Source organism: Leopardus geoffroyi, chromosome B2 (genome assembly GCF_018350155.1).
Source record: "Leopardus geoffroyi isolate Oge1 chromosome B2, O.geoffroyi_Oge1_pat1.0, whole genome shotgun sequence".
NCBI lineage: Eukaryota > Metazoa > Chordata > Mammalia > Carnivora > Felidae > Leopardus > Leopardus geoffroyi.
Genome location: NC_059332.1, coordinates 54,830,348 through 54,857,685, shown reverse-complemented (window position 1 = coordinate 54,857,685; position 27,338 = coordinate 54,830,348). Strand labels below are relative to the sequence as shown.

Below are 27,338 nucleotides of genomic sequence, written 5' to 3'. Positions count from 1 at the left end.
TGGTGTAGTCCCAATAGTTTAATTTTGCTTTTCTTTCCTTTGCCAAAGGAAACTACCTAGAGAAATGTTCCTACAGCTGACGTCCAAGACATTACTGCCCGTTTTCTTCCAGTACTTTTATGGTTTCAGGTCTCACATTTAGGTCCTTCATCCATTTTGAATTGATTTTTATATATCATGTAAGAAAGTGGTCCAGTTTCATTCTTTTGCATGTAGCTATCCAGTTTTCACATTTGCTGAAAAGACTTTCCTCTTGTATATTCTTGCCTCCTTTGTCATAGATTAATTGATCAGCAAAGCATGAGTTTATTTCTGACTCTCTATTCTGTTCCATTGATCAGTATTTATATTTTTGTGCCAGGATATTACTGTTTTGCTTACTATAGCTTTGTAGTCTACCTTGAAATCTGAGATTGTGACACCTCTTTTTTTGCTCTTTCTTCAGATTGGCTATCCGGGGACTTTTATAGTTCCATACAAATTTTAGGGTTATTTGTTCTAGTTCTACGGAAAATGCTATTGGCATTTTGATAGCGATTGCATTAGTTCTGTAGATTTCTTTGGGTAGAATGGACATTTAAACAGTATTAGTTCTCCCAATCCATGAACATGGAATATCTTTCCCTTTGCAGATGTCATCCTCAGTTTCTTTCATCAGTGTTTTACAGTTTTCAGAGTACAGGTCTTTCACTTCTGTTGTTCAGTTTATTCCTAAGCACTTTATCTGATTTGTTTTTTCAAATACCTTTTTTGGTACTTGATTCAGAACTTCAAGGTTACGTGATGTGGCTCTTTTTAAGCTATACTAATTACACTTAGAAGTATAGGCCAACCTTTCCTTTGGAGTTAAAAAGTATATTTTCGGGGCGCCTGGGTGGCACAGTCGGTTAAGCGTCCGACTTCAGCCAGGTCACGATCTCGCGGTCCGTGAGTTCGAGCCCCGCGTCGGGCTCTGGGCTGATGGCTCAGAGCCTGGAGCCTGTTTCCGATTCTGTGTCTCCCTCTCTCTCTGCCCCTCCCCCGTTCATGCTCTGTCTCTCTCTGTCCCAAAAATAAATAAACGTTGAAAAAAAAAAATTAAAAAAAAAAAAAAAAAGTATATTTTCTGGTATAAATCATTTTTGTCACTGACTGAGATTACCTAAATGTATATAATACAGCTATATCAGCATGTGGGCGTGATTATAAACAGAAATGCTTCCTTGGGGCGCCTGGGTGGCTCAGATGGTTGAGCATCCAACTTCAGCTTAGGTCAGGATCTTGCAGTTCATGAGTTCGAGCCCTGCATCAGACTCTGTGCTGACAGCTCAGAGCCTGGAGCCTACTTCGGATTCTGTGTCTCCCTCTCTCTCTGCCCCTTCCCCACTCACGCTCTGTCTCTCTCAAAAATGTAAAACGTTAAAAAATAATAAAACGTTAAAAATAATAAAATGTTAAAAAATAATAAACGTTAAAAAAAATTAAAACAAAATGTTTTCTTAATTTCTCTTTCAGCTACTTATTATTAGTGTATAGAAAGCCAATATCTCTGTATATGAGTTGTGTATCCTATGACCTTACTGATTTCATTCATCAGCTCTAGTAGTTTTTTAGTGGAATCTTTCCGATTTTCTACATACAGTATCACGTCATCTGCAAACAGTAAAATTTTTACTTCTTCCTTACCACTTTGGATATCTTTTATTTCTTTTTCTTGTCTGACTGCTCTGGCTAGGACTTCCAAAACTACGCTGAATACAAGAGGGACAGTGGACATCCTGGTCTCATTCCTGATCTTAAGGGAAAAGTTCTCAGTTTTTCACCATGGAGTATGATGTTGTTATATGGCTTTTATTATGTTGAGGTAAGTTCCCTCTAAACCTGTATTACTGAGTTTTAATGATGAATAGATGTTGTACTTCTCAAATGCTTTTTCGACATCTACTGAAACAATCATATGGTTTTTACCTCTTTTTGATGTGATTTATCACATTGATTTGTGAATATCAAACCACCCTTGCATACCTGGAAGAAATCCAACTTGATCCTGGTGAATGATTTTTTTAATGGATTGTTGGATTCAGTTTGCTAATATTTTGTTGAAGATTTTTGAATCTATGTTCATCAGAGATATTGGCCTATAGTACTTTTTTGTAGCATCTTTTGGTATGAGGGTAATGCTGACCTCATAGAATGAACGAAGCTTTCCTTCCTCCTCTATGTTTTGAAATAGTTTGAGAAGAATACGTATTAACTCTTCTTTAAATGTTTGGTAGAATTTGCCTGTGAAGCCATCTGTCCCTGGACTTTTGTTTTTTGCGAGTTTTTTGATTACCAACTCAATGTAATTGCTAGTAATGAGTCTGCTCAAATTTTCTATTTCTTCATGTTTCAGTTTTGGAAAGTTAAATGCTTCTAGGAATTCTTCTGTTCCTTCTAGGTTGTCCAATTTGGTGGCATATAATTTTTCATAATATTCTCTTACAATCCTTTATATTTCTGTGGTGTTGGTTGTTACTTCTTTCCTTTCTGATTTTATAGGAGTCCTTGCTCTTTTTTTCTTGAGTCTTGCTAAAAGTTTATCAATTTTGTTGATCTTTTCAAAGAACCAGCTCTGGTTCTGTTCTATTGTTTCTTTAGTCTCTATTTCACTTATTTCCACTCTAATCTTCATTATTTCCTTTCTTCTACTGGCTTTCAGCTTTGTTTGTTCTTCTTGACTTCACCACTACTGTTATTATCCTCCCTCTTAGACCTGCTTTTGCTGCATCCCCTAAGTTTGGGCACTGTATTTTCATTTGTTTCCATGTTATCTTTTGATTTCCTATTTCTTTGTCGACCCATTCATTATTTAGCAGCATGTATGTAACCTCCAAGTATTTGTGTTCTTTCCGAGGTTTATCTGTGATGATTTCTAGTTCTATATTACTGTGACTCCAAAAAATGTATGACATGATTTCAATCTTCTGGAATTTGTTGAAACTTGCTTTGTGGCCTAATGTGATCCATTCTGAAGACTGTTCCATGTGCACTTGAAAAGAATGTGCATTCTGCTATTTGGGGATAGAATATTCTGAACAAATCTGTTATATCCATCTGGTTCAATGTGTCATTCAAAGCCACTGTTTCTTACTGATTTTCTGTCTGGATGAGCAACTCAGTGATTTAAGTGGGGTGTTCAGAGCCCCTACCAAAACATGTATATTTTTTAAGATGTTATCACTTAAGTGTAACACTTGCAACAAATCCATTGAAAAGCGCTGATCATGTTATTTACTCAAACAGCTACCACCAATTGCATTCAGCAGGTTGTTTACTGCAGCACTAGCATATCGCTGTTTTTATTACTTAATATAAAGATTTTCTTCTACATTACCCTCTACTGACACAAAATACCAATTCAGGACAGAAATCTAGGGGTTATATACACCACAGGCCACAACAAATGTGAAGAGCCTTATATGAAATGCATCTCCAAGGGAAAAAGGCATGACCTTGCAGACATGACCCACAGAAGCTTCTCACAAAATTCATCAGCTCACTATTAGTATTACTATGAGAAAGATAAGTAAGAAAACTAATTATGGGCAGTAACAAATAAAAACCTAGTGCTTCCAGAATTACCAGTACATCATAAGTAATTTGAATGTTGTTATAAAAATTAACTTATTTCTTAAGAAGTGTAGAACAAAACTACCAAGGGTATATAATTAAAACATGTGTATGTGGACATAAAGTAAAAACAGAAATAAAGTGAAATACTTACTGCCAAAGCCTTGGACAGCTTGGCTCTAAATTCATTCAGGACAATTGCCACAATATCTTTAAGTGGTACATAAGCAAAGCCATCTTCCAAATAGACTTTCCTTCCTCGGAACAAATCCAGAGCATCAGCAAAAGGGATCTGAATTCATGTGAAACAGGGAAAGTAAGTCGGTACCTGTCATGAAATCCTCCTAAATCTTCATACATACTAAGTCTAAACAAAATACTTCCTGCGAGAAATTCATTTGTCCCAGCAGATTAAAAAAAAAAAAAATCTATTTATATTCTTTAAAGCTAAACAATAAACATTAGGAAGAGATGACAGTCAAAAATGTGCTCATTTCAGAGTAGATGATTTGAAAAATAATAACTTAGTATGCATTATTTTACTCTTAACTCATAAATTTACAAATTAAAATCCTCAGAATTTTAAACTCTCAACTCAAGCCCTCTAAGCACATTGCATTCCCCTCATATGACATTTTCCACAACTTTATTCTGCATCTATTATCTATATACAATATGTTCAGTGCTGAAAATTACTAAAGTAATTCCAAATATCTTCATCTGTTTCCATTCTTTCTCCAGCAAAATATATTGGAAAAGCTAATCTCAATACCAAGAAATGGAAATAGTAAGTGTTCAGTTCTGCTACTGAAGTATTTGCCAGTAAATACCATTTAAAAAAAAAAACATACCACTCCACTTGGATTTTTTAAAATTCTAAGACCTACCCTAAAATTTTATGATATGAGCAGAATATGGTATTAGTAAACTGAAAATCATCCTCTCTCTCCAATATAGTTTTTCTTTTTAAAAATGAGGTTAAAAAATCAGGTGAAAGAAATAATCCCCAAATTGCCTAGTCACCCAAGTTTTAGAGGAATTAAATCAATATGCCTAAGATTCTTCCATATATCCAATACCACCACCCAGTAAGCAAATCACGTATTTTTTTTTTAACAGATCTGTTACTAAAGTTCATCACATAGTTGAGCAAACAAGACAGACACATATGGGAAGTCAAACAGCTCTACAGGGTGGTAGGTGTCTGACACAGCACCAAACAACAGTTACACAGAGCATATTAGAGGAAGAGGTTAGAGGGTTTATTTCAATGATTCAGGGAAGAGATGGGGATAGTTTGGAAACATGAGCTCTAGTCCAAGTTCTGTGACTGACCAGACTTATGATTTCTACACATTTAATGAATGCTTCTAAACCATGGTGGCCAAATCTACAAAACGGGGGAAGGGGAGAAAGGGATGGTATAAATGACCCTTAGGGGTTCTTTAGCTCCAATATTCCATGATTCTAGCTTATTAAGGTAGTCACAGTGGAAATAAAAATGCCCAAGGAGAAGCAGAAAATGATGTGAAGGCAGAGTTATGGGAAATGTGTGGTATGGGAGGAATAAATGTTGATTCCCATACTCTAAGTTTGGGAAGCTTACTGAATGGTGGCCTAACGAGTAGAAGACAGAAGCCTGAATAGGGAGCTAATGTGGAAGCAGGATTTTAAATTACTGGCACTCACCAACAATAATCAGTACATCCTTTTCAAAGGAAATTGTAGTGTTACAACTGTCAGATTTTAAAATCACTTTCAGCTCTCCCCCTTCCCCTTCTGAATTATTCAGTCCAAAAGCTGTTCAATGGGTTCAAGCAAAGTAGTTACCTGTGCTGAGGAACAGAAGGCAGCAGAAGTGGCCTGGTTCAAGATGTCAGAACCTGAGTAGGTTAAAGAAGTTCTTGCCATGAGAGAGCAAGTAGGCAGATGGCATCATAGCCCAAACAGAATAAGAAAGAGTACAGGTGGGGAAGACAGTCCAAGCATGGCATCAGAGCCCAAGAGTGATGTAAAAGGCTATCACACAGCAGTGATCCAGAATGAAGAGTTGAAGTCAAGTAGACTTCAAGGAGGGGAGAATACTCCTGCCAGTGCAGCTCAGCATGAAGTGTAAAAGCCTAAGCATTGTGAGCAGAGTATTTCTTGAAGAGAATGGTCTGCCTTGGCAGGGTCAGAGTTCAAACAACGTTACCAGGGTGTGTAGGCTATGCAGGAGGACAGCCCAGCACAGAAGGTTGGCACACCCTCAGTGGGGTGAAAATGAATTCTGCACAGGAGAGAGAGAAGCTACAGTGACCAAAGACTATACAACTGTATTAATTAAATACGTATATAAAGCTCAATGTGATATATTTAACAAAACCCAGGAAGTATTTTAAAAGTTTATATACCTTATAAACTGACTCCAACTCCAACTCCAACTTAGGCGCACTCGAAGAGGTTGATGAAGCAATAATCTCATGTTCTCGGAGACTCCTCTCTTCATCACTTATCTAAAAGGAAATACATTTTATGTGGTTTAAGAAATTAAAATTTTTAAAAGAAATTAAGCCTTCATTCAATAAAACACTTTCCTATTCTAGTAAAGATACTGTACTTTCACAAATTTTTTTTTAAAAATCCTGATATCTCAAATAATTCCTAATATGAGTACTAAACCATTAAGAAAGTCAAAATATGAAAGAAATTTTAAATTCAACATACTTTCAAATTCCTACTGTCCAATTTCTTTTTTTTTTTTTTAAGTCTATTTTGAAAGAGAGACCAAGAGTGCATGCGAGAGGGGGAGGGGCAGAGAAAAAGAATCCCAAGCAGGCGCCACCCTGCCAGGGAGGAGCCTGACATGTGGCTTGAATCCATGACCAGTGAGATCATGACCTGAGCCAAAACCAACAGTCAGATCTTAATCAACTGAGCCACCCAGGCACCTCTAATATGCCAACTTCTGAGGACATATACCACAAAGGAACAACAGCAAAAAGAAAAAGTAATATACTAGGAAAGAAATTATAATAAAAACACAGGCTAATACAGACCAAAAAGAACCATAATCTTAATTCAAGAGTTATATTAATTTCTTAAACTATGTATTTGCAGGGGCGCCTGGGTCACTCAGCTGATTAAGCATCAGATTCTTAATTCTGGCTCAGGTCATGATCTCACAGTTCATGAGAAGATAGAGCCCTGGGTAGGGCTCTGTGTTAACAGCACAGAACCTGCTTGGGATTCTCTCTCTCCTCTCTCTCTCTCTCTGCTTCCCCGTTCGTGTTCACATACATACTCTCTCTCAAAATAAACATACATTTAAAAAAAATGCGTATTTGCATTTAAGAGTGGTTTAACTATTTCTTTTTTTTTTTTTTTTAGTTTATTTTTGAGAGAGAGACAGACAGACAGACAGACAGTGCCAGGGAGGAAGGGCAGAGAGAGAGGGAGACAAAGAATCTGAACTAAGCTCCAGGCTCTGAGCTGTGCACACAGAGCCTGATGTGAGGCTCAAACTCATAAACCATGAGATCATGACCTGAGCCAAAGTTGGACACTTAACCAACTGAAACACCCAGGTGCACCAGTTTAACTATTTCTCAATTTTCTTTTTTACCAATTTAAGTTTTTTTAATGTTTATTTATTTTGAGAGCGACAGAGCATGCATGCAAGCAGCGGAGTGGTAAAGACAGAGATAGAGAATCCCAAGCAGGCTCCACACTGTAGAGCCCAATGCTGGGGATCTCATGACCTGAGCTGAAATCAAGAGGATGCTTACCCAACTGAGCCACCCAGGCACCCCCAAAAGATTTTATTCTTAAGTAATCTCCACACCCAACATGGGGCTCAAACTCACAATCCCAAGATCAAGAATTATGTGCTCAGGATGCCTGGGTGGCTCAGTCAGCTAAGCATCCAACTTCGGCTCAGGTCATGATATCACCGTTCACAGGTTGGAGCCCCATGTCAGGCTCTCTGCTATCAGGACAGAGCCCACTTCAGAACCTCTGTCCCCCTCTCTCTGCCCCTCCCCTACTCGTTAACTCTTTCTCTCAAAATAAATAAACTTCAAAAAAAAAAAAAAAAAAAGAACCATGTGCTCTACGGACGGAGTCAGCCAGGTGCCCCTATTTCTCAATTTTCTAGCCATACACAACAACTTCAAACTTAAACTACCAGCTTTCCTAGGAACAACTATAGATCTACTAGCTCAGATCATTATGTCTTCAAAAAGGAAAACATTGATCTTACTGGATAAGAATTTCAAACTTCGAGAAAAAGAAAAGATCTGAAAATGAAGATAAAATATAAACAACAAACTGAAGGGAATATTTATATCATTTAACATCCAAGTTACTCTCAATAAACCCCTAGGTTGTAAGGACATAAGTACAGTAATCTAAAAGCAAAACACAAACAATAATCATATAAATGACAAAAATAAAAGTAAATTAAAATTCCATTCATTTATAATTGTCCAGATGATCAGCCTTTGTACCTTTCCTGATCACTTTTACAGTGATCTACATTGGTTAAGATTGGTTAGGTTATACTACAGTTAAAGAATTTGAAATTTTTAATGGATTAACAAAAAATGGTATTTCCTGCTTTTCTGCATGTTCGTGAAGGGGTGGTGGGAAGGTGGCAGTGGGAAGCAGGAACACTTCACTACCAGTGGTTCTCACCACGCAATCAGATAGCTTTTGGATGCTCCAATCTCCTGCATAATGGCAAACTGGTTCTTTCTAAAAGTTATACAGGTCAACTCCACTCACATTTCATTGACAACAGCAAATCTTACAGGTGTGCAATGTCCAAAGGAGCAGGAAGTATAATTCTACTACTTGCCCAGAAAGAAGGAAACCAAATTTACTGGTGAACAGCACCAATGATTATTGCAATCCATTCGTCCAGTCACTAATTTACAGTTCACACAACTTATGCTACAAAACACATTCAATCCTATCACAAGTGAAATAATCTAAAAGTTCTATTCAGTAATGGCATTAGTCTCAAAGTTCAGCATCTGTGGATGATGCTCGGTGGTCTCTGTATTAGAAAATGATAAAGCTTCTCATTTCAAAGATAAGGTATCTATCCTCTGCACGTGCATGCACACACACACACACACACACACACACACACACTTAATAAACAGTACTAGAACAGGGACAGAAAAACCATGGTAAACATTCCTATTTAGGACAGGGAAGAATGGGGAGGGGAGTCAATTAAAATAATAATGCCATATTAATTTATACCTATTAAAAAGGCAAAAATTCAAAAGACTTAGGAAACACAATGTCAGGACAATCTTTGTGTAGCGCACTTTGACAATACATATCAAAAAGCCTTAAAACAAGCAGACCCTAACAATTTTACTTCCAGAATTAGTATGAAGTAAATTAACAGGACAAATACAAATAAAGGAATAATTTCTTTTCATCACAGTATTATTTATAAAGTAAGGAAAAAAATCTCAGTGTTCAACAACAGGTATTTGGTTAAAGAGGTAGAACATGATGTTTCAGTAAAGCAGGCTTTATAATTCAGGTCAATCTCTCACAAAAATCAAAGAAAGAATACTGATAAAAATTTTAACAGCATCTTCTTTAAAGCACAGATTAATATTCATATATAAAGTCAGATTCAAATGAAAGTGGAGTATCTAACAAAAGATCCCCCTACTTAAATGCCATTAATGAAATCCCAAGCCTTGAATAGGTTTTAAGGTGGTCCTTGGTTCAAATACTCCAGACACCTGGCAGAAACAGACTCAAATCCTCTCTGAAGGGAAATACTTTCCAGCATGCCTGAAACGATTCCTGCAAATACAGCTTCAAATACAATGTCAATCATACTGTCTTTTATAACAAGGTTGACAATAAAACATCTCTTCATGAGCAAAGAGAAAAAGACTCAAAGTATATAGATAATAACTATGTTAATATGTGTAAAGAAAAGACAAATATGATGATAGCTATATGAATGGGTAACTATAAAAAGTGATTTGCAAAAAAGAGAGATTCTACAAACAGAAAAAAAACTCAGGAACAGAAATATAAATTCGGTGGAATCATAAAAAAAACCTCTTCAAGTTGTAGTGACTGTGGACTAGGTAGGTGATTCAGACCAATCCATCTGCATCAAAGTTCTCACAGGTTACTTGGGAAATGTCAGACTAACAGGTACGCCTAGTCATGTAAAGCCCGCTTTAATATTTGCTAAATTCTGGGAAAGCAGCTTCATGGAGACCCTGCCAAAAGTGGTAACTATGCCCTACTCTCTAGCACACTGAAGGACTTAAGTGGGTATGAACCAGAAGTTTATCAGCCTTCATATGGAGTTACAGCCAAGTATCCAATTATCTAGTGGGACAGGGACTTCAGATTTGGGATTTAAATTAAAATCATCCTGAACTAGCACTTCCTACAAGCCCATGAAAGAAACAAATGAAAATCCTTTGGAAGAAAGACAATCCTCCTCGGACTCAATAAATATGGTCCTCCAAATAACTTCCCAAATAGTCTCTAGCACACAAAAATAACAAAGTACACAAGGAAGTAAGGCTCCATGAACAGGAACCAGATAGGTAAGACCAAAAAAGGGTAAGGACTGAAAAAGAATAAAATAGTCATTATTCACAGATTGTATGATTAGTATCCTTAGAAAATGCAGAAAAAGCCACAAATAATTAGACCTACTGAACTAATTAAACAAGATTTCTGGAGACAAGGTCAAATACAGAAAAACCAGTTGTATTTCTGTATGTCAGCAGCCAAATTCAATAATGGAACTTTTTAAGGTTACTATTTACAAAAGGATTAAAACTATCAAGTACCTAGAAATAAATCTAACCAAAGACGTACAAGGCCCCCACAAAAAAAACAAAAACAAAAAAACAAAAAAAAACTATGATCTTACTTAGGGAAATTGGAGAAAACTAAAAATAACAGAGAGATATCCCATTTGTGCCAGAAGACCAAATATTGCAAAAGTACCACTTCTCCTCAAATTGACCTATAAATTCAAAACACTCTCAAAATTAGAACAGTTTCTGCATCTCTATGTGTGAACATTTACAAGTTGGTTCTAAAGTGTATATGGAGGGGCACCCTGGGTGACTCAGCTAGTTGAGCATCCAACTCTTGGTATCAGCTTAGGTCATGACCACACAGTCGTGAGATCAAACCCCACACAGGGCTCCGTGCTAAGTGTCAAGCCTGTTTAGGATTCCCTCTCTCCCTCCCTCTCTCTCTGTCCCTCCCCAGCACATGTGTACACCATGCTCTCTTTCGCTAATAAATAAATAAACATTAAAAAAAATTATGAAATGTATATGGACACACAAAGGCCCAAAAATAGCCAAGACAGAAAAAACGAAAAAAGATAACCACTCCAATGGAAAAATAAGCAAAAAACATGAATAGGCATTTAACAAATGAGAAAATTTAAAGGGTCAATAGTTCTATGAAAAGTTGCCCGATCTCCTTGGTCATCAGGTAAGCACAAATTAAAACTACAGTGAAAAACTCCATGACCTAACACTATACAACCATTAGAATAGTTAACATAAAAAAAAAAAAAAAAATGTTGGTGAAGGTATGGAGGAATCGGAACTCTCATAGATTGTTGATGGAAATACAAATGGTGCAGCCACCTTGGAAAAAGATCCACCACTTGGTTATAAAACTAATGACAGCTGCCACTGTGACTCAAAAATCTGACTCCCAGGTATCTACCCAGGAAAAGTGAAAACATATGACCACAAAAAGACTTATTTAATCCCATTTATATAAAGTCCTAGAACAGGCAAAACTTCATGTGGTAGAAAAAGATGTGAACAGTGGTTTGCCTTTTGGAGGGCAGGAACAGGGATTTTCTGGGAGGCTGCATGCAGAAACTTGTAGGGCTGACAGTTATGTTCTGTTATCTTGGGAAGTTTGAGTTGCACACGTTTATGCATCTGTCAGAACTCATGAATGGTGCACTTAAAATTTGTGCATTTCATTGTATGTAAGCTTTGCCTTAAATAAAAAGAGAACTGTTAACAAACACTGAATTTCAGGATATGCAGGTGGGAATTGTAACCATTTCTGTAACTTACTTAGAAATGGACTTACTCTGAAATGGATAGATACAGGAATGGAAAATAAGTGATAAACAAGTACAGTAAAATGTAAATTGTAGAATCTAGATGGTGAGTACATATGGGTATTCACTATAAGATTCTTTCAACTTTTCTGCATTTTTGAATCTTCTCACATTACAATTTGGGGGGCAAAATAACACAATGAAGGTATTACTACTCACCAGAACTAAAATTAAGTTGGACAATACAGATGAATGTGTACAGCAATGAAATTCTTCAAAACCCACTGACAGCAGTACAAATTTGTATAAACATTTTAGAAAATCTGGCATTATCTCCTAAGTTGAAGGTAAACATATCCCATAACCTAGCAATTTTTCTCCTAACTATATATACTAGAGCAGAGATAAGCAAACTTTTTCTAGAAAAGGCCCAATAGTTAAAATTTTAGGCTTTGTAAGCCACAAGGTCTCTTTCACAAGTACACTGTTTGTCCTTATGGAAAGGAAACAGCCATGTATAAATAAATGGATACAGTTGTGTTACAATAACACTGTATTTATGTACTCTGAAACTTATATTTCATATAATAATTTTTCTTTAATAAGAAATCCTCTTTTACTTTTTCAACTCATTAAACATGTAAAAACCAACCTTCACTCACAGGCCACGCAGAAACAGCAGACAGGATTTGCCCCACAGGCCACATTTTGCTGAGCCCTACCCTAGAGCAATGGATTTCAAGCAGTACTATTCATGAGAAACACCTAAAAGGTTTCTTAAAATAGAAACTGCTGCACCCCGCTCCTACAGTTTGATTCATAATCTCTAGGGCAGGTCCCAAAAATTCTCTAACAAGTTCCCAAGTGATGAGAATGTTCCAGTTCTCAGACCACAGCCCTTTAGAGAAGCATACATAGAAAGAAACATGAACAAGCACTTATCATATAATCATAAAGCAACATTATTCACAACAGCCAAAAATTTAAACCCCAAAATGCATCAAAAGCAGAATAAATGTAATATATTTGTAGTATAGACTATGCAATAGCAAAAATAAACTTCACACACTATGCATAAATCTTAAAAACATATTAAGCAAAATAACCCAGATACAATATAAAACATAGCCCATTGCCCCATTTACATAAAGTTTTGTTTTAGTAAGAAAAATTATACTGTTTAGGGATGAACACTCAGGTGGTCAACTCAAGAGAAAAAAAGGTAAGGAAATGATTACCATAAAGTCAGACTTCAGTGGTTTCCTCTAAGAGAGAGAAGACAACTAGTTGAAGGAAAACACAGGAGGAACACAAGGATAAGTATGAAGAGTAAGAGTAACGCTTTATTCCTCACCTGGATGACAGACTAGTGTTCACTTCATAATACTCTACTGAACTGTATCTTTTTGTTCTATATATATTTTTCTGGATATGTGTTAAACTTCCTACTCTTTAAAATACTAAAAAGGAAAACAGAACTATACCATAATGAAATATTCTACACTTGGTAAAATTTTTCTTAAAATTATGACAACTTATGATTATTGTTATAGAAAAATATCCATGAAATACTGTTAGCTGAAAGTAAATTAATACAGTTAGGTGAGGACAAATTAAAACAAACCTTTAAGAGATTCCATGCCAGTATTTGTGCCTAAATTTATGTGTTGGGAGAAAGTTTAGACCAAAGTAAAACTGTCTAACTCTAGATAAAGGGATTACATATTATTTTTATCTTCCTCCTTAAGCTTGCACATATTTTAGTAAATTTATTCCTTACCCATTTCATGAATGTTATTATAATGGTGTTTTTTAATTCAATTTCTAAATGTTGAATGCTTTCTTACATATCCTTTTACTTTGGAAGAAATTGTTGACTAGCTTAAGTCCTAGAAGTATGAGAGTGACACTACAGAATCACCACTTTGCCATGGCTAATGATTTCCATATTTATCCAAATCTGTTGAGTCTAAGACTAATGTTGCTTAACTACTAATATTAGTTAAGCTTTTCTTTCTCTGTGTTCCCTGAAAGGTAAGAATCAAGCATATTCTGAAAGCTACCTTAAAAGGAAATCTTAACCTGGAACAATGTTATGTTACAGAAATTAGGAAAAGAACACACTCTAGCTGAAGTGAGGCTGGGCCCAAACCATACCCATTCAACCCACCATCACTCCATTCCTGCCCTTCCGTTGCCCATTTCTATAGAGCACAGGCAGAAAAAGATCTACAAAATAGTTAAGTAATAGCACAAACCATACCATGAAGAGAATGCTGGCACTACAACTGAAACAGAATCACTGGCTGGTAGACAACTATCTCACCACCGTGTAATGGCTTACTCACCAGCTGTTATATGAAAGCTGAAATAAAGGAGGCAGTTTAGGTGTGTCCACCCATAGATTATTAAAAAGCCAATGGAGGGTGAGGCCCATGCATACCATCTGCTAGTTACACTAATTTATACTATTTCATTTAATCATATCAACAACCCTACAAGGTTGATATTATCTTAATTTAATTAATAGAAATAGAAATGAAATTGGATCTTCAACTAAAACTTGACACTGAAGTTCACAAGGCCACGCATGCAGTCTCCAAATAAACAAGATGATCCTCTGCAAGAGAGTTGAACAAACATGTAACATCAAGAAAAAGTCATTGATTAAAATCTTCACCTTAATTCCTTTTTGGTAATGAACAGGATAAAAATACCAACACAAGGGGCGCCTGAGTGGCTCAGTTAAGTGTTAAGTTAAATTGGTTAAGCATCCGACTTCAGACCGGGTCATGATTTCACAGTTCGTGGGTTCGAGCACCGCATCGGGCTCTCTGCTGTTAACATGGAGCCCACTTCAGATTCTCTGTTTCCCTCTCCCTCTCCCCCATTCATGCTCTCTCAAAAATAAACAAACGTTAAAAAAAATTTTTTTTAATACAGAAACTAAAAATGTAATATAACTAGATGTCATGGTAAGTGTTACAGGTAAAAATTTTAAAGGGTGTTAATAGCACAAATTGTATATAATCAGTACTCATTCTACAGTGTTTTTTTTTTTTAATTTTTTTTTTTCAACGTTTATTTATTTTTGGGACAGAGAGAGACAGAGCATGAATGGGGGAGGGGCAGCGAGAGAGGAAGACACAGAATCGGAAACAGGCTCCATCTACAGTGTTTTAAGTTGAGGTTTAGCAATAGCAAGTATTTTCCTAAGAGCTAACCCCAAATTATTCTGCTTCAGCATTTGTTTTATTTATGTCTCTGTTGACAGTATCTTCTCAACTTAATGGACTATTTACCTTTCCTTTGCATTCCATACAGGAAATCCTTCAAAACTCAAATGTGCTACCAGATACAAACTACAGAGAGTACTTGGACAAAGGCAGGTATATTTTAGGCCAATTTTAGAGTCAAACTGTAATTCTCACACAGCAACTAATAAAGTAAGAAACTGATTAGGGAGATAAAATGAAAGGAGAAGAAATCTTAATGTCTTTATGAAAGTTTTCATTATTTTTAAGTGAATTTCCAACTGGAAATATAAAAAGATAAAATAAAAATGTATTTTGAATTTGCTCAATGAACACTTACTTGAATTTAAATAAAATTCTAATATACATGTCTGTTCTGCCCACTATTGATGAAGATAATCATAACTGACTGTGTATACTGTTTTTTGCCCCAAAAAGTGTGATGAATCAGCCTAAAAAACTGAAGTTCAAGTATGTTAATCCACAATGGCTCTTTTATGATCACTTACAAAGAAATAGGTATCTTTGAACGTATAGATGTTTCTCCTAATATTTTGGGTTCTAACGAAACAAATCCGACAGCAATACATAATGCTAATACTTCTCCAGGATAATACAGTATCTCCCTTTCCCCTAAACTCAGCTCAAATATTTGCATTAACAATACCACAGGTGTTTGTAAGCAATTAATTGCTTACCTAGTAAATATCAGGGAAGCAGTGAAAGCACACATCACTTATGCAACATAATAAGTTACAAGACTTTACTTGTGCAAATAGTCTTTTTTTTTATTTTTTTTAATGTTTTTATTTACTTTTGAGACAGAGAGAGACAGAGCATGAGTAGGGGAGGGGCAGAGAGAGAGGGAGACACAGAATCTAAAGCAGGCTCCAGGCTCTGAGCTGTCAGCACAGAGCCCGACGCAGGGCTCGAACTCACAGACTGTGAGATCATGACCTGAGCTAAAGTCGGATGCTTAACTGACTGAGCCACCCAGGTGCCCCTATAGTCTTTTGCCTTAGAAACAGAGTCAAGACTAAATTATTCTTTTAATTCAAAAATTTCTGAATAAAAACTAGAGTATTTTTTTTTAAATTTTTTTTTTCAACGTTTATTTATTTTTGGGACAGAGAGAGACAGAGCATGAACAGGGGAGGGGCAGAGAGAGAGGGAGACACAGAATCGGAAACAGGCTCCAGGCTCTGAGCCATCAGCCCAGAGCCTGACGCGGGGCTCGAACTCACGGACCGCGAGATGGTGACCTGGCTGAAGTCGGACGCTTAACCGACTGTGCCACCCAGGCGCCCCAAAACTAGAGTATTAAAGAATGTAATTAAAGGGACGCCTGGCTGACTCTGTCAGTAGAACATGCTACTTTTGATCCTGGGGTCATGAGTTCAAGCCCCACATTGGGTATAAAGCTTATCAAAAAAAAAAAAAAAAAAGAATGTAGTAAGATTTTCTTTCATTGAAATGTTACCCTCCCCCAAAAGATAGGGGAAAAAATGCCTACTCTTGCTTAGATTAGAAATAATGAAAAAATTCTAAGGAATTCAATATGTTTCTAAATCATTCACCCAAAGAAACCAGGTGCATTCTAAATAACACGTTCTATCTAAAATTCATGTCATTGCTTGTGTTTATAGCCTTTCGGTAAATACTATTTTTCCTTGGTGAATTAAAAAGTTCATCCATTTGTCACACACATTCTATATTTTCATTTATCAATTTAGTTATAACCAAAATATAAATGGCCAAAGTAAGAAAATTCTCATCGGAAAACACAGGATGCTTTTACAAAACTTTATTAATTAGTATAAACTGCTACAGACTTGATTATTTCAAATATCTAAAATAACTTTGAGTATTCTCTTCTGTTTTCTGTGTAAAAACTACAGGTAAATATGAGCATATTTCATATTCTCAGACTCCCTCAATGAAGTTACCTACTACATGCCTAGAAAATACCCTCTAAAACATCAAGACAAGATTAAATGGCTTCCTGCTTCTACAAAGAATCTCACGTAACAAAATAAAAACAGACACAGTGGAACAATTATAAAAGCAGAATAACAGAGTGGAAGTATATAGTTTTTAAATGCAGAACCCTGAGTTCGCATCTTAAGTTAATTAACCTCTTTGCACCTCAGTTTCTTCATCAGTAAAATTAAGAAAGTAATACGTATTTTACATAGCTTTTAAGTAAAATAAAGTATGGAAAGTGCCTCAAATAGGCATCGCCAATAGCATGACCTTAATACATGGTAAATATTTATTATTAATATCACTAATGTTTACAGATTACATTTTGATTAGTTTCTGTTTTCCAGGCATAAATTGAAATGTTTGGGGCAACTAACCTAGTTTCTATACACTTGTCATTTTATTAAACATAGGACTGATCTCTGGGGGGTACTCAAAATAACTAATAAAGATCACTGCAACATCTTACAATCAAGGTCTATCACACTTCACAAAATAAACATCTTCCTGAAAAGAAGTATATAAACAAATTGCTCTAAATGAAATCACATTTCCATAGTAACTGACATTACTATTCTACAGATGCTCAACCTTTACTCTGATTAATTTTCAATTAGCATAGACCCTAAACATTAGAGCTCTGAAGTTCTTTTGTTTCCACCACGACTCACAATTCCCCACATCTCAATCCCTGTTATCCAGACACACCCACCAGATAGCACCTCAATGTTTCAAATGGCATATGGTATAATGGTATAAATCTTTTTGTCAAACAGAAATTACTGGGCTTTAACAGTTTTGATAAAGCTGTATTTCTACATTTTATAATTAAACTGTTACAATTACATTGCTTTACGTGCTGCTTTACTAACAATATTAAGTACTTGGGCTTTATGTTCTTTTTCTTTTTGATGTTCTCCATCAAACCAGGAACTGGGAGAGCAGCTTCACTCTGCCAGCTCTCCTAAAAAGAGATTAAAAGTGAGCTCTGGTGAGGCAAACGTTCCACAGAGTAACAAGTTAGAAGCTATCTGTGTAGACTGTATTGCTATTCACCCTGTGCAGAGTCCCGCACTAAGAGAGGGTTGTATGTCCCCTACCTGCTGGACTCCTACAATGCCATGTGACTTGCTTTGGCCAGTGAAATCTAAGTGACATGTGTCACACTCCAGCAAAAACTTCATAAGCACATTGTTTACCCAATTCTCTCCTCCCTCTGCCACAGCAACTGGTGAAATTTCAGATAACGCCTGCTCAACCAGTTTGAGTGCCAGCATCTGTATGACACAGAGCAGGGCTAAAGATGGACCACACAATATATACAACATGAATGAGAAACAAACCTTTTTGATAGTCAACTGAAATTTAGGGCTCAATTGTTAACACTGCATAACCTATCCAGACTGGCAGAGTGATCTCCATGCTCTTTGGATCCCACATTTTCACAAACAAAATATCTTGAGCACACACTTTCTTCCACTACATGTATTTTTACAAATTATATACATGTATTACTATGTATTATGTACTTAAAACATGCCTCCATCCCCTCAAAACTGTAAAGGGAAATTCAAACTATATAAGGCATATTATTTATTTCCTTCCCACACTCCCAAATGATCAACTTTAGCACATCACTTTGGAATCACTAGTCTATTACAAAGGCCTCTTAAGTAAAGATATAAATAAGGCTTCCCAGAGATTTCATCTATAAACTTCACATCAACAATATTCAATTCTGATTTATAAATAATTTTGGTCAGAAGACTTCTACTTGAATCCACACAGCTTTCTCTCTCTCAGACCCTGGTCCTTAAATAAGGCTGTATATTAGATCTGAGGCAGAGCTTTTCAAAATTACAGATTCCTGGTGGCTCCCAGACCTACAGAAGTATATATTTTTTTAAAGGTCCATTAGTGATTTTGATACATATCACCAGTCTAAAGAGTAAATCCCAGAGAAAGAATTCTCTTTAAGATTTTACTTTACTTTTTTATTTTTTTTTTTATTTTTGAGAGACACAGTGTGAGCTGGGGAAGGGTCAGAGAGAGAGGAAGACACGGAATCCAAAGGAGGCTCCAGACTCTGAGCTGTCAGCACAGAGCCCAAAGCGGGACTCAAACTCACAAGCCATGAGATCATGACACCAGCCAAAGTCAGGTGCTCAACTGACTGAGCCACCCAGGTGCCCCTAAGATTTTATTTTTAAGTCATCTCTACAACCAATGTGGGGATCAAATTTTCAACCCCAAGATCAAGAATTACATGCTCCACAGACTGAGCCAGCCAGGCGCCCCAAGAATCCTCTTTTCTAATGTGATAAATTTATCACATTCTGGAAATATCACCATCAATTCTAAATTTGATTTTTTACATATAATTCTTTCTAAAAACATTAACGACCTACTATGTACCAAGCACTATTTACAGAAGATGAGATCCAGCTGTAAACAGCAAAACAAAACAGAACTGCACTCATGAAGCTTATATTTTAATGAGACAGACAATACATAATAAACAAACTATCAGGCAGCAATCTAGGATGAAAATAAAACAAAAGAAAAGTGCTATGAATGGATTTATACTCTGTGTTGTGTGGTCTCTCTAAAGAAGTGACATTTAAAGGGAAATCTGAATGTAAAGCAGTCACGCAAAACCTATGGCAAGAGCATCTCAACCAAAGAAAAGAGCTGGTGCAAAGGTCCTAAAAGGTCCTTTTTTTCAGGGGGGGACAGGGCTAGCAGGTTGAAGCAAGAGAAAGAGGCTGATGGAGAGCAGTGGCAGGCAGGGGTGTTGAGAGGCAGACAGCTAACCCTCAGACCTGGTTGAGATAGAGTTTTATAGTATGAATGGTATATTAAACTGAGGTTTTAGGGAGAGGAAAGTTAAGATCTGATTGTTTACACTGTGGTTTTGAAAAGGCCATTATTGTGCTGAAAAGAGAAGGTAAGGTAAGAGGGATTGAACTGGAAGAAAGGTAGAAAAAAACAAATAGATTTGGAATATATTTTGGAGTAGCACAGATGGATGGATTGTAAGAGAAGGGGATGAAGAAAAAGCCTCCTAGGTTTGGAGCTTTAGCCATTGGGCAGACGGTGATGCCATTTACTGATGGTTTTTCTTGACCCTCATTATCCACTGTTACTTACTTATATTTTACTCCAATACAGATGTGTCATATGTGTCTTGTTGCAGGTCACCTCAAATCCTTTGTGGAAAGGAGCAGGACATCAATAAATGTAAAAAAGGGGCGCCTGGGTGGCGCAGTCGGTTAAGCATCCGACTTCAGCCAGGTCACGATCTCGCGGTCCGTGAGTTCGAGCCCCGCGTCGGGCTCTGGGCTGATGGCTCAGAGCCTGGAGCCTGTTTCCGATTCTGTGTCTCCCTCTCTCGCTGCCCCTCCCCCGTTCATGCTCTGTCTCTCTCTGTCCCAAAAATAAATAAACGTTGAAAAAATAAATAAATAAATAAATGTAAATAAATGATTTAAAGTATTAGTTTTTCTTAAAATGAAACATACCTGTACTAGCAGGTAAAAAGCCATGTCAAAAATTCCAATATTAAAACTACAATTCAGGATGCCTGGGTGGTTCAGCTGGTTAAGCGTCCGACTTCGGCTCAGGTCATGATCTCACAGTTTATGAGCTTCAGCCCCACATCAGCTATCTAATGCTGATAGCTCAGAGCCTGGAGCCTGCTTCCGATTCTGTGTCTCCCTGTCTCTCTGCCCCTCCCTTGCTTGCACTCTGTCTCTCAAAAATAAAGAAAACATTAAAAAAATTTTTAAACATCTAAAATTAAAAACTACAATTATTAATGAAAAGACGGTTTAAAATATACAATGCTTGGGGCGCCTGGGTGGCGCAGTCGGTTAAGCGTCCGACTTCAGCCAGGTCACGATCTCGCGGTCCGTGAGTTCGAGCCCCGCGTCGGGCTCTGGGCTGATGGCTCAGAGCCTGGAGCCTGATTCCAATTCTGTGTCTCCCTCTCTCTCTGCCCCTCCCCCGTTCATGCTCTGTCTCTGTCTCAAAAATGAATAAAACATTAAAAAAAAAAATTAAAAAAAAAAATATATACAATGCTTAATGAAACAATTACAAATCATTTCTTATACAAGGAAATAAAAAATCTGTGGATGAAACAAATACCAAAGGCAAATATCCTGATTTTTAATACTGCTATCACTGTTTCTAATAAATGCAGTTCTATATTGGTACTAAGTATTGTGATCTATAAAGGGCACTTTGTTTCTCAAATGCACTGTGACCTATTAATTAATATTACTGTGGGGATTAATGGCTGCAAATTTTTTGACACTTCACCCATTAAGAGCTGAGATCTATTTGTCTTCCTTTTAATCTGGACTGGACTGTGACTGCTTTGACCAACACAGTACGGCACAAGTGATGCCAGTCTCTCACGCCTGATCTTGAGAAGACTCAGAGCTTCTGCCCTAGGTCACCAAAGCAGTCTAACCTCCTCGCTTTCAGGATCACATGGAGAGGATCCCAGCAGAGTTCAGCATACTAGAAGTCCTCAACTCAGTGAGAGCATGTAAGTGAAGCCATCTTGGACATCCTACACCAGACTAGTTGCCAACTGAGTAACCTCAAACGAGACCATGGGGAGCAGGAAAATCACCCTGTTGAGAGCCCAGTATGAATCCCTAACGATCAGAATTGTGAGATATGGTTTAAGTTTTAAGATTTGGTTTTAGTTTTCAGTTTTGATATCAGATTTTAGAATTGTTACTTAGATTTGGGCTTAAGTTGTTACATAGTAATAAATAACCAGAACATTTTCAACCTAAAATAATAGTTAAAAACATTTTTTTTCTATTTACAATCCAATTCTTTTTTTAATGCGTTATTTTTTAGGAATCTCTACAGCCAATGTGAGGCTCGAACTCAAGACCCCAAAATCAAGAGTCACACACTCTTCCGACTGAGCCAGCCAGGAGACCCTATAATCCAATTCTTAAAATATATTTTCTACATTTAAATGTACAAAAGAGAGCCATATAATAGGAAAAAATGAAAAATAAATCACTAATAATTAGTAAGTTTTTAGGAAAGAGGAAAAACAGCAAATAAAGGAAATAATTATCACTGTGCTGCTGTGTTAATTAACTAAAATTGATAGCATAGTATATCACTTACAAATTCTTTGCCATTTATAATCATTCAAAACATTCAGTTAGAAAACAAACAATAGTTTAATATCCTGAGATTCGAATTAGTATGTTGATGTCTCAGTAATTCTGCCAAGCTGATCAATGGAAAAATCAATCGTCTGGTTACTTTATTACTGTTTTTTTTTTTTTTTTTTTGGATGGCATAGGCACATTTGAATATACTAAAATTTATACTAGAGAGAAAAGATTAATTACTTATACTTAAGCCCATTTCTTCTCTTCTACAAGAAAACAAATCTTTGTTTTTTTTTCCTCCAAAAAACTGGGTAATTTATACAAGAGTTCTTAAAAGTCTCCTAAGTAAATCAAAACAGCAGTAATTTCTAAGCTGGGCATGACAGGACCAGAACCTTACAACCTGCCAGGATGCATCAGATACACATTCTATCCTATCCCACAAACATTTCTTCAGCCTCTTCTGTGAGCCAGGCACAGTGCCAAGAGATAACACAAATAAAAGATGCTACCTTATATATTAACTGTATTATTTAACCATAGCATGACCTTATAAAAGAAGTTGACTCTGCTAACAATTAAATCTGAAAGCAGAAGCCACTCACAAGAGGAAAAAAGCTTGGCTTCCAGGATGCAATGGAAGAAGAGCAAAAGGTCTGTAAGGGCCTGAATGTCCACAAGGTCTGATACTTAGCCTTGCTTACTACAGGAGTTAGAAATGGTCAGAGTGAAAGCAAGCACACTCATTAAAGTGGAAAAGACGCGACAACATGATCCATCCCAGGAACCTAATTTCAGAACCCACCTCCAAGACTGTTTGCTCAAACAACTGTAGATAAATTGAGTGCAAATAACAAAAATCCATAACATAGCAGATCTCTAACAGAACCAAACAGAACTTCTAGAAATTATAGTAGACAAAATTTAAAACCCAATGGTAGCAGAACTGACAAAACAGAAGACAGAAAAAAAAAAAAACTGGGAAATGGTTCAAGAGGAACAAACCATAAATCAACAGATAAAGAATAAAAAAGGAAAACACAAATTTGAGAATAAGATGTGAAGGACTAAAAAGATCTAAGATACATTTGGAATTCCAGGAGAGGAGAAAGAATTAGGACAAGACAACCAATGTACAGATTCAAGAAGCCTCATGAAACTCAAGACAACATATAAAAAGAATCCCACTGTGTGTGGGGGGTGCCCAACTGGTGCAGTTAAGCATCAGACTCTTGATCTCAGCTCAGGTCATCACCTCACAGTTCGTGAGTTCGCATCCAGCTCTGTGCTGATAGTGTGGAACCTGCTTGGGATTCTGTCTCTCCTTCTCTCTGCCCCTCCCCGGCTTGTTCGTCTTCTCAATCTCTCTCTCTCTCTCTTTCTCTCTCTCTCAAAATAAACTTAAAAAAAATTTTTTTTAAATAATCCCACTACGAGACAAACAATGTTTAGATCAAGCAGAAGCTGGGGCTACTGGGTGGCTCAGTAGGCTAAGCATCCAACTTTGGCTCAGGTCATGATCTCACAGTTAGCGAGTCTCTGCTGTCGGCACAGAGTCCGCTTCAGATCCTCTGTCCCCTCCCCTACTCGCTGCCCCTCCCCTACTCTCTCTCAAAAATAAACATTAAAAATAAAAGAGAAGTGATCCAAAGTATCTTTTTATTTTTGGGAGAGACAGAGACCGTGTCAGTGGGGAGGGGCAGAGAGACAGGGAAAGAGAATCCACAGCAGGCTCCAAGTTACCAGCACAGTGCCCAATGAGGGGCTCAAACTCATGAAACTGTGAAATCATGACCTGAGGAGAAACCAAGAATCGGACACCTAACCAACTGAGCCATCCAGGCTCCCTGGGAACCAAAGTATTTTAAAAGGAGACAACTAGCAGTATGGCTTTTTTTTTTTTTTTTTTTTTTTTTTTTAACTTCAAAGATTGGATTTGGAGAAAATGAACCAAAAAAACCCACAACTCAAAGCATGGGATTTTACATTTCAAGACAATCTCTCATGTATTAAATCTACATATTATAAATCATTTTCATAAAAGATAATTAGTATAGATTTTATAACTATTAAGGAGCAGGAAGGACATAATCCTTGTTTCTGTTTTAACAGGGGAATAGGAGAGGGGAGTAGGAAAAAAAAATAGCTTTTATTGGATGTAACTATTTGGAAGGAATAGACCTAAAGAGGACCCTACCTTTTTATCATCTACAGCAAAAGTTTTTTTTAAGAGAAAAAAAAAAAAAAAAAAGCCTTTCAGAGGCACCTGGATGGCTCAGTCAGTTGAGCGTCTACTTGGGCTTAGGTTATAATCTCATGGTTCATGAGTTCAAGCCCCAAATAGGGATTGTTGCTGTCAGTGCAGAGCCCGCTTCAGATCCTCTGTCTCCCTCTCTCTCTGCCCCTTCCCCACTTTCTGTCCCTTTCTCTCTCTCAAAAATAAATAAAAAGCATTTTTTAACTTTAAAAAATAAAGAAATAAAAAACTGTTTTAATCCCTTTCAGCCTTGGGTATCTCTGTCTAAAACTCACTTCCTGGCTACTGGCCAACCCAAGCCAATTATTTAAAGGTAATTCACTAGTACACGATTCATTATTCCCACCACTGCAGCATTCATAAACCAACATGTCTACATGGCCACACAGGGTCTAACCTAGAACTGATGAAAGAAGGGCTTGCAAATAAGAGACCAAGGTGTCACTTCTCTGCTGGTACCACTATCACCCATAAGGATACATCTACTGGGCTGACAATACAAAGGTGCACATAAAAGCAGGCAACCTAAGCTACTGTGTTGCAGGAGAAACCAACACCTTGTTAAACTGCTCTCTCCATTATCATTTATTCTCTAAAGTTAAAAAAAAAAAAAGCTTTAAAAAGCTTAAAATAAGAATTAAAAAAAAGCTAAAACACACACACACACACACTGGTTGAGGCCCCATTATAAATCCAAACATTGGTGTAGGATTTCAGTAGCAAGAAGAAATCTTGTAAAAACATAAACAAAAGACCCAATCGTGGTCGTAAAATTGGCTCACAAAATTTTTTATTTACTTATTTTTTTTAATTTTGAGAGAGAGACAGAGAGAGAGAGAACAAGCAGGGGAGAGGGGCAGAGGGAGGGAGACAGAGAATTTCAAACAGGCTCCCATGCTCAGTGCAGAGCCAGTTCCAATCCCGTGACCCTGGGATCATGACCTGAGCTGAAATCAGGAATAGGACGCTCAAGCGACTCAGCTACCCAGGCATCCCAAGAATGGCTGGCATTGTAACTGTCCCTCTTTATCCACCCTCACTCACCACCTAAGACCATTAATTCTAGAGTTTTCAAGGTATAAAAGGGGTCGAAAACGGAGGGAAGGAATGAGAGTCAAAAGACATGAAAAACACCAAGATTTGCTTGAGAGAAACAGTGATTCCTCATTTGCTTCTGCTCCCTGGGGCTGATAGAGAATGCCCAGATCAGATATGTGATTTAAATAGAAGCTCCTCAAGGTGCCTGGATGGCTCAATCAGTTAAGAGTCCAACTCTTCATTTCAGCTCAGGTCATTATCTCACAGTTTGTGAAATCAAGCCCCCCATCAGGCTCGGTGCTGACAGTGTGGAGCCTGCTTGGGATTCTCTCTTTCCCTCTCTCTCAGCCTCTTCCCCTCTCATGCTCTCTCATATCTAGATAGATAGATAGATAGATAGATAGATAGATAGATAGATAGAAAGGAAGGAAGGAAGGAAGGAAGGAAGGAAGGAAGGAAGAAAAAGAAAGAAAGAAAGACAGACGCTGCTTTGTGGTAGGTAACAGTAAAGAGTAGCATGAGGGAGATATTTCAGCCAACATGGCTGAGAAGTAGGGGGAATCCTTACTTAACTGTAGAAGCCAAAGGACTTTGAACACCAAAGCCTGGGAGGAAAAGAGACTGAATCTACTACGAAGAAAATGGGAAAGTTGGAAAAAAGATGAGTGGGTAACTGCGAACTGGGGGAGATTAAAAAAAAAAAAAAAAAAAAAAGGCCTCGCGGGCATGGAGGGGAGGAAACCCTTTCTGCGGAGAGACAAAGGGCAGAGAAAGAAAGGCTAGGGGAGTGCAGGACCATAGCTGGACAGGAGAAAGACCTCAGACTGAGACTGAGAGGGATCTGATCTCTAACTGTGGGGCTTTCTTCGGACTGGAGCCGGCTCCCTGTTCGCGCATTTGGGGAGGAGAGGAGCCAGCCTTGGGTGCAGTGGTAGGTCAGGGGCTCATTCCACAGCTGGATAAAGTGATTCCCTCCCTGGAGGGCTGCGCGATAGCACGGAACCTGCCTGCGTCTGCCACCCCCGGCACAGTGGCTGGGCTGAGGGCTCAGTCTGCAAGAGGAAAAGCCTGCCCTTTCCCTGAAGTACTGTGGGAAAAGACAAAGCCTGCCTGCATCCGCCACCCCGGGGGCTCGAGGTGGCTAGGGCAGCAGCTCTCAGTCCACAGTAGAAGGCTGTCCTCCCTGAAATGCGGCAGCACAAAGCCAGCCGGGACCACATATCCCGTGGCATGGAGAGGCGCTTCCCCAGTGCCAGAGCACACGGAGCGGGACTTTGAATCCCAGCCAAGCGCAGGGTCAGGGGAATTGGCGGAGAGAGAAGGGTCCGCCCCGTCTGCACCCGTGGCACAGTGAGGCCGACTCCAACTGAGTCCACTGGGTCCAGTTCCATGGAGAGGAGACTGGGAAATCACCATTCCCACCGCACCCCCACCACCCAACCACCAAGGCAGGGCCTCAGGGATCACTCCTGGGGCCCATAGTGGAGGACGGTCCAGAAAATGCCAAACCACACACTTTTGCACTTGGTAACTGCATATCCACCAGAGTGGCACAGACCCGGCAGACAGCTCCTGCAGACAAGCGATGCAGCATTGCCTGGATTAACTCTAGGTCAATTCTGCATAAATAGATATATTCTCCCTCCCCCCTTTTCTCCTTCTTATCTCTTCCCTCCCCTAGGCTGGTTACTCTGGTTATTGGTCTGTCTAAACAGGCATATTGAATCCATTGTCTTGATACATGTTCTACACCTCCGTCTTTACACTCCTTTCTCTCTCTGGAATAATCAAGCCATATAGTTTCTCTGTCTGGGTAACATTATCTTCGTTTCGTTTTCCCCACCTCCTTCTTTATTTTCCTTTCTCTCTCTCTCTCTCTGGATTAAGCCTTTTAGTTTCTCTGCCTAATCAATGTTTACTTTTTCTCCCCCCACCCCACTCCTGTCATTTCTCTTCAATGTAATGAACAGAAAAAATATGCA

General features: G+C 37.9%; 1 protein-coding gene across 2 annotated transcripts in view; it reads right to left on the bottom strand.

The window, feature by feature from the left end:
• Positions 1-27,338, bottom strand: part of PRIM2 (DNA primase subunit 2) — a 348,531-nt gene that overhangs the window by 277,576 nt on the left and 43,617 nt on the right. For both annotated transcript variants that reach the window (XM_045498644.1, XM_045498645.1), the window contains exons 6-7: positions 5,985-6,086; positions 3,746-3,883 (exon numbers count right to left, since the gene is read on the bottom strand). In XM_045498644.1, the coding sequence (XP_045354600.1) occupies positions 3,746-3,883; positions 5,985-6,086 (240 nt within the window). The remainder of the gene's footprint in view (positions 1-3,745; positions 3,884-5,984; positions 6,087-27,338) is intronic.